Source organism: Bidens hawaiensis, unplaced genomic scaffold, assembly GCF_021521415.1.
Source record: "Bidens hawaiensis isolate Kalapana, Puna unplaced genomic scaffold, B.hawaiensis_p1.1 tig00032812_1, whole genome shotgun sequence".
Classification (NCBI taxonomy): Eukaryota; Viridiplantae; Streptophyta; class Magnoliopsida; order Asterales; family Asteraceae; genus Bidens; species Bidens hawaiensis.
In genome coordinates, this window is record NW_027495606.1 from 3,603 (window position 1) to 16,819 (window position 13,217).

The window sequence follows — 13,217 nt, forward strand, 5'->3', positions numbered from 1 at the left end:
ATGCTAAAGTTAATATACATTAACAACTAATATAGTATATTTTTCTATTTAAAAGGACTCGTAAAGTATATGACTACTGAGTTAGTTGCAATAAACAAAAGAATATACATGTGGTAACTATCCAAATCAATATTCCATTTCTATGTTTAAACCATTACAATATTGATTTATTTTCAACATGTCTATCTTTTATAACGGGGGTAGACTTATTAAAAACAAAGACTTTAGCAAGGTGCTAGGAGTTTAAAAAACGAAGCCAAGTTACAAATGATGTTAAACTTGCACCAAAACTCTCAATCTAAATTAATCATTTTCGTTTTACTCTTAGATGCACAAAAGGCTTAGAATCTTAACTTTTTAAATGATGTTTTCTTCTCGAGCATGAATGTTAGGTAGAAGATTATTCCTACCTCGCTGATTAGTCCAAAAGGTGATAAGAGGCAATGATTTGTTTTAACTTTGGTAGGCAAAATCTAAGACCTCTTTACCGAGTCACCATAAAACATAGGAGTTTTACATCAGTGCCAAATACTTTTTGCAACACTGCATCTAATTAAGACACAATCTATAGATTTAACAACCCTCTTACAAAAAATATATATATTCGAAGAATCGGCATCTCCTCTTTTCTCAAGTTAAAAGGTGATTAAGGAGAGCTTGTCAAACAAAAATAATTGACTTTAATGGGTGCCGAATTTGTTCAAGTGGAAATCAACATCAAATGGCGTGAACATGGTACTTTCAATCAAAACTCGTAACGACTTGAATGAGTACTCTCATGAATCATTTAGCGAGAAGACCCGTTGGTCATTGTCATATATTCTTTAGCTCCACCCTATTTAGAATATTTGTATTCAATGAAGTGCTTTGACCTACAAAACCGCTCACCATCAGTCATCGATCACATGTAGGGAATTCTTCCTGTGAGCAATTTTTGATGTGAGATGTAAAGTGATATAATCATATAAGAGAAAAAGGTGTACGTGAAGGTAAAGTGTTAAGTGTGTAAGAGATGATTGTACCTTATAGTTATAGTTGATGTGAGGAAAAGTAACTCTCATTGACCGAGGAACATTCTATTTAAATTAATCGTCTTTGATGGTGACTTATTGTATTTGATTGGTTCAAAACCTATCACACAAATTGGACCGTAGATTTGATGACGTTCTTAGCCAAACGGTGACCGGCTACGTCTTCCAAATCAAAGAGCCACATTAAGTGAGTGTTCCGATCGTTCTCGTAAAACAGTACTGGTTCAAGGACTTGGTGTGAGATGATTTTTAGTCTGCCTTCTAATCGTGCGACACATGCATATGATCTTTGGCTGGATTTAAACTAACGAATTAAAACCGTGTTTTGACCCATATGGCACCTGACTCACCAACTCAACATATCTCTTCATTAGTTAACTAGTCTTAGATCTCATATGGAACGAGATTTATCAAATGTTAAAATTAATAAGATAAGTTATTTGAAATAAAGAAACAAAATTGGAGATAAACTAAATATATGATAAAAAAATAAGATAAAAAATAAGAAGCCTAGAATGTAAAATTTACAAATATTAGAAAAATCTATTATCATTAATGTCATCTAATGGACTTTAAAAAATAATCGGATTAGTCATCCGTAATTATTATATATTGTATTAAAATTATGGAAACAATGTTAACGTAATTGATGTATCAATAATTTTAATTTTTGATATTATATAAATATAAATAAATTGGAATGTTCACTATGGAGTGACTTTAAAGACCCTCCATGTCATCGCCACGTAGGAAACGGAACTCCGAAGCTCTTCTCATAACACCTCGTTGTGGTTTAAAGGCCATTTACCGTCCCATTATATATATGTGTGTGTGTTTATGAGAAAGTGAGAGAGTGAAAAGTAGAGGGCCCACAAAACACCCCCAAAGCGCCGGTCTTCATGAGCCACCCCCCCCCCCCCCCGAATGCCCATAGCGAACCGCCTTATAATTTAAACATAAATACTTAACATATTTTAACTAGAATGAATGAGAGTGAAAAATATGTTTTCAGGCGGGAAATTTGGTCAAGGTTCAATGTGATCATGATATGTGTCTCTTATTATTATTTTTTTTATTATTATAGTAGTTAGATTAGATTAGTTGTGTAAGTGCACCCACGTTCATGTTGGTACCAATGTGGCTAGCGCTTACCAAACGATTCAAACTAGAGGTTTTGAAGTGGTGATGGCTAATGAGCCATGTCATGTTCGCTTAGATCCCACGTAATTCATGCACATGATTCCATATGCACAAACACTTTCCAACAATAATAACGTCAATACGTGTCCAAACTTATACGCGACAAGAGGGTAATATAAAAGAAGACAAAATATGCTGCATTATTCTAAGCACTTGTTTGCACCTCTCAAACTTATCATTACAAGTGTCAACTAGAGAACTAAATAGGTAGATAATAGTTTATTAAAAAATGTGAATCCAAATAATACATTCAAAACATTAAAACTATTATATTTGTCTATTTTCAGCATAATGAACAATACCATTGAGGCATCTAATGGAAATGATTATTATTTTGCCAAAAAGACAATATAGAGGAATGTGAAGCATGGTATGCACAATTGATATAAATAAGTAACAACGTGCTATACATAAACAATTATAACTAAATAAATATGTAAAGAATCTCATTGATATAAAAATCAACAATTAAATAAATAATAAAGCAAGACAACAACCAATATTACGTTGTTAGCTAACAATGAACAAACTAAGAACAATAGCTAAAGAGATCCCCCAACCCCACCCCACCCCACCCCAACTATGAATGAGTAATATACATATCCGATTATTCTATTTTGATTTATGTTCTATGGTTGTGACTGAGTTCACTTTAATTGGTATATTCACCAAAATGTTATCTTTTAGAAACCCAATGGAATTTATAATGTGCACGTCAAATCAAATAACAAGCAAAAATAAAATAAAATAATAATAATAATAATAATAATCTTCTCTATGTTGATTATAAATTTATACTTTGAATGTAAATAAATATTTTGAGAAGAAATGTGAATCATAATTAAAAATAATGCATAGCGTAAAGGTCCAACATCTTCAAGTTTGTAGCTTAGTTAAACCCATTAAGAGAAAACTTGATCTCTAAGTAATCTAGAAGACAATAAATAAACTCCATACATTTAATCATAAATACACATCTAATAAGTTATAAAACTACACTTAAATAATACTTATATATAAAAAAATAAAATATAATTGGTTGTTAAGAGTTATATAAGTTCTTACATGATTTATAAATTATGTAATAAACCTCATGATATACATTGGCCAAAAAGGAGAATGGTATTGTGTGGGATGCACCATTTCATGGTGGGGGTAGGGAGGGGCTACGGTGTACCTTACGGGGTTTTGATGTCATGTTAGCATCATTTTTCACTCTTTAACTTCTCTCTTAAACCATACAGCATAGCCTAAGGGTGTGCGGGGTGGTTATCCTTTTAACTAGCTGAAGAAACACTAACCGGACCCAGGGCATATTACGAGTAACCTGGGGGTTAGATAGATGTTTCCCACGAGGGGTTAGACCCAAAGAAGATGGTTCTTCTGATAACCTGCAAAACAGACACCGTGAGCTTGTCACTGAGAAGGGGGGGTTCCTCCTTGTGACCACCCTCCGGCGTGAGAATCAGACTAGATTGCTCTTTAAATATAAATGTATATTAAGAGATTGCTAGAGCAGATATCAGGTATAATATGATGATAATATGGTAAGATATGATAAGATGAGATGGTCATACCATTTGTGGTATTTATAGCCGAAGGTAGGTTTCCAAGGAGGTGTGGCCTGCTGAATAGTAATCCTGTTCAACCAACAGTGGCCTACGCACGTGCCCTGCTGGTAGTTGGTGGGTAGGCAGCGGCTGATAGTGACCAGGCCTGCTGTATACTATTCCTTTTCCACCAACTGCCGGCTATGCACGTGGTATGACAGGAGTTGGTGAGTAGGCAGCGGCTAATAGTGACATACAGTACAGGAGCATGCTGCTCGCCATACTGTTGTCAATAAGCTGTCGTATCTTTAGTCAGATCTTTTGCCCATACCTCGTCAGGTACAGTACAGAAGATCTTCCCGTATCGTACGGACTGGCTTATTTGGGCGGGAGTATTCCCCCTCCCGCCCTTGTGCGGGATTGTTCCCGGCTTTGCTCATTCCTTCAGGTGACACTGAGTGATTGAGAGCTAAGTGCCTTGTGCGTGTAGCCTTGCTGCGCGGGTGGCCTTCCCTGATGGCTTGTATCCGAAGCTGCGGGAACAGGCGGAGTCCACCATTGGGAGGCATTTCCTGCGGGAACAGCTTGCGTACTGCGCGTAAGGACGTCACGTCTCTGAGCATGGTTGGTCCTGCGGATCCAGTTGGTTTCTGCGCAGACGTCCCTCTTCAAGGTGAGTCTTGCGGGTCCAACTGGGCTCTGCTGGGACCTACCTCTTCAAGTCCCCCCAGTCCAATGTTCTTCTCATGAGTGTTTAATAAAGTGAGGTGAACTTTTGGACTTAAGCAAAGGGTTTTGAAAAGGGTTTTTTAAGGTTTTCCATGGGGATTCTTCCCGCGGAAGTCCTTGTCACTTGCAGAAATTCCCGAGTTTCCTGCTTGATCAGCTTGCGTACTGCGCGTAAGGACGTCACGTCTCTGAGCATGGTTGGTCCTGCGGATCCAGTTGGTTTCTGCGCAGACGTCCCTCTTCAAGGTGAGTCTTGCGGGTCCAACTGGGCTCTGCTGGGACCTACCTCTTCACTAGCTGAGATTAGTTTTTTCCTGTAAAGTCCATATAACATGAAAGTATTCGAGTATTTCATTTCAGTTATTTTTACACTTTTCGTTTAAAAAGTAAAACAAAATATCAATACATGACTTTAATAGTTAACATTTTTCATCCCTTGCCACAGATTATTATTTGGCCATACAGAAAAAAAAAAAAAAAAAAAAAAAACTATTTCTAATTAATATAGCTGGATTTCTTATTTTCAGGATTCAAATTTTTATTACAATGTTGGAGACTAAAGATTATTCGAATAATTATAATACTATGAAATAATATATATATATAAATTTTCTATTAGTTTTATTAGATTAAAACCTGATCATAAATTATTATTCAATAAAGTTTTGGTTTAGTTGTGTAACTAATGAGAATGAAAAAAAAAATTATAGGGGTTGTATAAGACGTACTATAGGTGGAAAATAGAGAAACTATTTTTGATGAATAGTTTGGTCTAGTTGGATTGTCAATGAAATAGTCTTACCATAGTGTCTCGTCCTACCCCTTTGTGTTTCTTCTTCTTAATTATTTTGGCTCCCAATCCCTGACCAAGTTCAGCCAACCGTCGCCCCATCACTTACGAGTTACGACCACCAACAATCATGGTAACGTTAACACCGAAGAACCACTTCATATATATATATATATTTTGAGGTTATTGTTACTTAAGAAAACTTCTTGTTAATTGAAGTTAATAGTATTAAGAGTTAAAGCAGAGCTCGATCTGATGTGAGTCAAAGTCCCGATCAAAGTAGTCTAACTGCTTATTAAAGTATTAATAATAATCAATGAAGATGGATGAACCACTGACTAGATAACTGTAGTCTGGGAAGTATCTTTAAGTCGACATCGTATTTTCCAATCAATGGAATCAGAAGTTCATTATATCGACATGAACATAAAATAAGTCAAGTAGCTAGCATATGCTCAAAAAGATCATTTGGTATAAAAAAAAAAAAAATAGGTAGATTTCAACATCATTGTCATTGCTGCTATAATCATGAACTTTGTAAGTTGTATGTTTTTTTTTTACTTCCCCGACTTGAATTCAAGACTTTTGGGTGTTTAAGAGGCTATCTCTACCACTGGGCCCCCAGCCCCACAACAAATGGATTTAAAGGTTAAAGTAGAAGAATAAACTTTTTGTACATATTTAATGGACGATATTAACAGTAAAATGGTATTTGGTGATAAATAACGACTCGGTGTTGGTCAAATGTCCCAGAATATAGTGAATCGATATTAAACGTGTCAGTCTAAATTGGAACGGGTCTAGCGTGCCAAAATTAGTGAGTTTATGTTAAAGAGGCAAAATATAGACAACTGAAATGAAACAGTTATTGCCGAGCCTATGTCTTATATTGAGTTCAAAGTTTTGACTTCAGAATTCAGAACCACACAAAACAATATCATCAAAAAAAAAAAAAACTTGACCGCGGATTGATGTACAGACCAGCCCAACATGGGGTAGATGTTTTTTGTTGCCCTTGATTATCCTCATCAAATATTGCAGTGGTTATGCTGATTTAGTATTGGTTGGATCGACAGCCGAATTTACACATATAAATCAACAAGTAGTAATTACAAAACACACATATATACTAAAAGATAAAAAAGGTTACCTTCAGGTCTGATGGAAACTATTAAGTAATAAATATTCTGTTTTTTCTAAAAAAATAAAATTAAAATGAAACAATAGATGCATGATGAATTACGACCATCATCACTTGATGATAGATTCGGAGTGATTAAGCAAAAGTAATGATTCTGTATAGGAAGTCATCTTTACGTGGGTACCATAAATCCCAAGACCACTCATGTGTTTTGAGCATGGTTCATAAACTTTAGCTTCTGTTGGCGAAGTAGTACCATGATATACGCATGATTCTTGGATTATCGGTTGGCCATTCTTCCGAAATCCAATGATCATATTAAACCGTGCGTCATATGATGCCTAACTGTAATAGTGAACAGTTTCATAAACGAGGACTTTGGAACCCCATTTTTCAACATCATCCATGCGTCACAATTTAGTTTCCCATCAGATTCATCTGTATGGTAACGACCAAGCAAAACAAGAGACTCGTGAAGCTTAGATATGCGAATTGCAGAGCCTGCAAACCTGTCTGGAAGCTCTAATTCTCCAAATTCTTCCCTTGTGACATCAAATGATATAATCCTATATCTAAATGTAGTTAAATCATAAGCAAGCCAGTGAATAACCCCACCTATAAGGACCTGATCATTGGAAAAGCAAAATGAGCTAAAGTTATAATAAGGCATTGATACGCTTCTCCAAGCCCGAGAGTTTAACGTGAAAACCTCAGCCTGGCAATTATTATCACGCGCAATCTTGACAATCTTAGTTTTAGGACAAACCCCAAATCCAACAACCTCACACCCAAATGGAAACACTACACCAACAGATTTCCTAATTGACGGATTCCAAACAACAACCAGATCCTTTTCTAGATCTTGGTAGTAGCCATGCAAACACACCAATCCGTGAGAGGAATCGAACGTTAATACGCCGGTAACTAGTTTAACACTTGGAGGAACAGTAGGAAAAAGCTTGTGTCAGGGGAACAATCATCATCATCATCAATTGAAACATATTTGCCATCACAAGGTGGTATTGTGTACCTCATAAGCAGATGAGGCGACTGGTTGGCTTTGCTGTTGTTGTGGTCGGTGATGAATTCAGAGCTTTCGATAAGAGACTTCCACTGTTTTGAAACCGATCTGAACCGAATAAGAGATTTGACAGGAAAAACACGCTTCATGATTTATATTTGGATTTCGAAAGGAATGTTGTTATTGTTGGCCAACATGTTCACGGATTTTGATTTCTGGGTTTCCAAATACATATAAATAAAGGGTTGGAAACTTTGATATTGGATTTCGCCCGTTTAACTAGCTACACAAAACAGACCTTTTTTATTTTAATTTTTACGCCTTTCTTAGGGATAAGTTTGCTAATCCTGATTATTCATTATTTTGGATTTCAACTTAGAACCTTAAATTCTTGATTATTCACTATTCAGTTTAGTGGAATGTTGTTGACTTTAAACTGATTTATTTAATCTTGATTCGTTAAAGATAAAACCGAGGAGATCAAATTCAAATATATTAAGTTTTATTTTTTTAAAGTTTATGTTTATCTTTTATTAGTTTCCTATTTGTAGTCAAATTGTTTTACTGTTTCTAATCAAATTGTGATTGCTAGGCTATAAACACTTTTGAGGTTTTCTTTTTATAGTAGTAAGTTGAAGTTTAAGTTTTAAAGAAGTTCAATGCTTCCAAGTTTCTTATATTCTTCTCCATCTATTAAATTCAAAACGTTGAATTAATAATATCGTCATGATATTTAATTCCTAAAAAGAATTATTAGTTCTTGCTCTTCCACCGATCAGAACCATATATATTTTCACCGCCGACTTCCATGATTACGACTCAAGTTTCACAATCCAGTAACAATTCCATTGATTGCCAACATAAACATGTGGCATATATATTAATATTAATCTAATCTAGGTCTAAATTCTAAATGTTGTACTTTACAACTCAACTCAGATGAAAATGCTTCGATCGTGACATTTGAAGTAATGTTAAATGAATGTATAAAATCGATACATAATGATACTGAGAAACAGAAACAACTGTGTACCCTATCAACAGATGATCGGTTTCGGTTCGGCAAACCCGGTTTGGTCAATAAAAGTCAAAACTGGTTTATGATCGGTTTCGGTTCGGCAAACCCGGTTTGGAACCGGTTTTAGTGGAGAAAATTACAAACCGGTTCCGAGCCTACGGTTTCAATCGGTTCCAAACCGGTTTCTACATAATTGGTTCGGTTTCGGTTTGATTTTCGGGTCGATTCGGTTAACAAATTTATTTGCCCAGCTACTTGGATTTTATACTTAATCAGGTTTTACCCGGCACGTTGCGCCGGTACAGATTGATAAAACTCAGACGGTGAACTCAGACGGTGGTAAAACCCAAGTGTTGTCGGTCCCGAACAGTGAGGAAGTAAGTCAACGCGAATTCGGTTAATTTCGGTTACGTGCGTTATTATACTGTCACTAAAACCGCAAAAAGAACTAAAAATTCTAATAATTTAGGTGGACCAATGAGGTGTAGTCGGTTAATAAAATTCAAGCGTTGGTAAAAGTCATCGTTGTCGATCCCGGGCGGTGAGTCTACGCAAAAAAATGGCATTTGGTCGGTTTTCATTATGCTCGTTACAGTACTTGAGCTAAAACAAAGTGCGATGAGTTTACACGTATTCGGTCAAGTTTACGTCACGTTTGTTACGATACCATAACAAAGACAAACCCAGTAAAAATGTTTTTCGTCAAATGGCTCAATGGGATACTTGTTGCACCAAAACCCTTATCCATACTAGCATATTTAAACAAAAAAACAAAAATAAAATAACTAAAAAAAAGAACAAAAAAAATATGTATTCAAAGAAAGGGCGAGAATCTGCACAGGTCGGTATAACCCAAGCGGTGGTAAATCGGTATTAGGTCAGTTTCGGTTATTTGCGTTATGGTAACGGGACTAAAACAAAAAAAAAATTATAAAAATTGAGGTGGACAAGTGGGGTGGTGTCATATAGTAAACCTCAGGCGTTGATGAGGTTAGTCAACGAAAATATGGTCGATTTCCGTCACGTTCGTTACGTACCGAAATTAAAAAAAAAAAATCGCAAAGTTCTTATTTACAATTATACACGTGCTAGAGTCCAAAGTTCCTATTTACAATTACATGCGTGTATAACAATTTCCCAAGTGCAAATCTAGAAGATAGAATCGAACCCTGGTGGCCACTGCCAACCACAAACCAACTTAAGGAAATCCACAAAGGCCATGCCACTAAAGAAGCAATTCACAATTTCATTCTACAAAATCTACTATATAATAAAAGAATACCACTTGATGTCACTTGTCACTCTTACAATGCTTCTTACCTTTTTTCAACCCATTTTCATAATGTGGGTCTTATTTCAGGTTCTGTATCTTTTCTGACCCTCCAGATTATTGTCGAACCTATATATTGTTATAACCCATTTTGTTTACAGTCACCAAGTCGTAAAACCTCAGTGATTCCAAACCCCAAGTTTGCCTCTTTTGTCCAAACCTCTCCCAATATATATTTATTATATAATAAAAGAATACCGCTTGTCACTCTTACAATGCTTCTTATTTCGGGTCCTTTATCTTTTCTGACCCTCTAGATTATTGTCGGGCCTATATATTGTTATAACCCCTTTTGTTTACAGTCGTAAAGTTGTAAAACCTCAGTGATTCCAAACCCCAAGTTCGCCTCTTTTGTCCAAACCTATCCCAATTTCAAATGCAATTCTCGTGAGTTGCTCACAATTGATTGTTTTGGTTGTCGATCGACAACAGTTGCATATATTTTGGAATCGATTAACATTTATTCTTCTCTATGCAAAACTATATGTTATGCAAATTCGTTAAGATTCACACCTTAAATGTAACCAAAATTTAAATGTTTTAAATTTATAACATTTATAAATATAACAAAAATTCTTTTAATTTTATATATTTATAACAATAAACCATTATCGATTTTAGTTAAAAATTGCGTTTTAATTTTAAAGACGACAATTTCACCTTGCAGTATGCTTCGCGATGACCATAAATAAAAACCATGGTCAATCATACGTGGCCTTACCAAGAGTTATAGACATGGACTAAATATTTTGATTCTCGATAAATAATGTATATTGACCAATACAGCCACAAATATAGCGTACAAGACAATTTTTACTTATTTATAACATATTTGTATAATGTTTGTTTTGTAAATTTTGTAATTTTAATGTAAAGTGTAATTGTATTAGCAATATATAAAAATTGTGTTGTTGACTTTATTTCGCTTAATGATTAAGTTTAAAATTTTCATCAATTACCCATGTAATACACGGGTCTCAAACTAGTATCTTATATATAAAAACCTAGAAAAACTTCTTTGTGGCACCAAATTTCTCAATTATACTAATTCTTATATATATAATGGATTCAGTTATAGGAATTTATAACTAACTGGATGACAATATCCGATCTTTTTTGTATTAAAGTAGTAGCTTTAATATAAAGAAAATGAATTTTAGGTACCTGACAATGGAGCAAATGGGATTTAGGCGTCCAGCAATTTGAGATGACTGGATTGAATTAATCTCTCCTAGTGGCAAACCACGTAGGCGACGATGTGTAAATGTATGGTGACGGGATCAGTCATCTGAGATGACTAGATCCAACTTTATTCCCTTACATATTATTCTGGCATGTGGCACCACCATATGAGACCAACCATTTGAGATAGCCGAATTCATTTTCAATCATGACAACCTCTCACGGGTGTATCGTTGGTGTAACATAATTACCATGTCAATTCTCACCAATCAAACGACTATGTAAACTTACTAAATATATTTAATATACCATTTCGAATTATCCTAATAATAAAAATAAATGTTCATTGGAGCATGGAGTGTTGTATAACCGTCGTTATATTAACTATAATAATGTTATTATGTATCTGTATGTTATTATATTACTTTTAATATAGACAATATGATATTAACCATTATATACTTTTATTTAGTGTTGTTTAACCATCGTTATATTAATTATAATATAATGTTGTTTGTTTAACAATTTATCTAGAGACCTTATGAAATTCGTATGGGGCATTTACTTGGATCGTGCAAAGACGGATCTCAGATGGCTGATCCACTCACCATACATCTACACGTCGTCGCCTACGTATATTGCCACTAGGGGAGATGAATTCAATCCAGTATCTAAAAATCATTTTTTTATAGAAGTTGCATTTTAAAAATAAAATCGACAAGATTCGTAGTCCATGTAGAAGTTGGATTAGCAGCCCGTTTAGCGTAACAATTGTAAATTGAGATAGGGTTATGAGTTTTTATTTAAATATCCAAAGAAATAAAAATGCAATACATTAATCAAGTGATCGGTCTTTACGCAGAGCATGATAGACATGAACTAACGAAATAACAATAAGGGGTTTTCTAAAGCCACCCTCTTTTTTGCTAAAAAACCGATTAATACGTCGCGTATAGAGTTATACGCGACGTATTGGTTGATTATTCTAGAAAAACCCACCAATTTTGTCTTATTATGTTTTTTTTGTTTTCTTTTATTTTGTTATTATTATTGTTATTTATCATTATTATTAATATTATTTATTATTATTCGAAATTTGGCAAAGGGTGTTCGGTTGCAGAGCTTATTTGGGAAAATTGACATTTCCAAACGAACTTTCAATTGCATCTCGTAGTCAGATGGTTTGGTATAAGGTTGGTCAAAACAATTAACGCATATATACACCAAAACCAGTATTGTACACATACAATATAATAATAAAAGTAAAAAACGACAAATAAAACATAAAAATCTACACAAAGTCCCGGAAGTCGAAGTCGTCATCGGGGCCCCTGAACGCTGCGTCGCTAAAGTAGTCGTCGTCCTCTGCCCTGTGCCTGGCCTCCGAACCCTCACCGGCGGCATCCACGTCATTTCCCCGTCCGCGTCTCACGTCAGACGTGCTCGACTTGTGGTCAAAACTGGGAGTGGGTGGCGTGTGGGTACCCGACCAACACACCGTCACCCTCTATGGCCCCGGCCCCGCCCCTGCTCCTGCTCGAGCTCCATCTCAATCTCATAGCCCTCCAACTATAATAATAATAAATAAACAATAATAATAATAATAATAATAAATAAACAATAACAACAATAATAATAACAAATAATAAATTAAAAAAAATAAATATTAGAGGCGACGTATAGGGCTATATGCTGCCTCTGACTTTCAGAAAAAAGACATAATAAGACAAAATTGGTGGGTTTTTCTAGAAAAAACAAATAATACGTCGCGTATAGCTCTATACGCGGCGTATTAGAGCGTGTGGTGGGTATCCCTAGTAGGACCCAACAATAATCCATATTATCTATATTTTTTTATTATATTATTAAGCATAAGTTAAAGACAACAAACCCCAACCCTAATTCGCGAGCCCCCTCGCGTGAGGGGCTGAGGTGTATTCGAGGAAAAAAAGGACAAAATTGCCCCTCACGTGAGGGGCACGCTGATGGGTTTAACGATCAGACGTGCAAGTGAAATGAAACCACAGGGACGAAAATCACAGATTTAAAACTATTGGACTAAATCTGCAGTTTTGGACAAACCATAGGAACGTAAACCGCAGTTTACTCTAATAACAAAGAGGCCTAAACACAAAATATCAAATAAAGTCCTAAATTTGTATGTAGCTCCTGCTCGAAAACGTTTGAACTGCCACAATTTCTGTTTTGCAACCGCCCCCCTTATT

The 13,217-nt window shown here is 35.3% G+C and overlaps 1 protein-coding gene across 1 annotated transcript; it reads right to left on the bottom strand.

Moving 5' to 3' along the window:
• Window positions 1-6,754: 6,754 nt before the first annotated feature.
• On the bottom strand, window positions 6,755-7,611 carry LOC143584106 (uncharacterized). Its single transcript, XM_077066233.1, has 3 exons — window positions 7,472-7,611; window positions 7,151-7,259; window positions 6,755-7,066 (listed from the first exon to the last, which is right to left on the bottom strand). The coding sequence occupies exons 1-3, from the start codon at window positions 7,609-7,611 to the stop codon at window positions 6,755-6,757; spliced, it is 561 nt and encodes a 186-aa protein (XP_076922348.1).
• Between the last annotated feature and the right edge of the window lie 5,606 nt (window positions 7,612-13,217).

Bases quoted from the DNA above. Each gene is read 5' to 3' on its own strand.
- LOC143584106 (XM_077066233.1), bottom strand. From the start codon at position 7,611: ATGAAGCGTGTTTTTCCTGTCAAATCTCTTATTCGGTTCAGATCGGTT. The intron at 7,260-7,471 runs GTACACAATACC...TCCGTCAATTAG, and splicing joins TCGCCTCATCTGCTTATGAG to GAAATCTGTTGGTGTAGTGT. The intron at 7,067-7,150 runs GTTTTCACGTTA...TCCAATGATCAG, and splicing joins ATAATAATTGCCAGGCTGAG to GTCCTTATAGGTGGGGTTAT.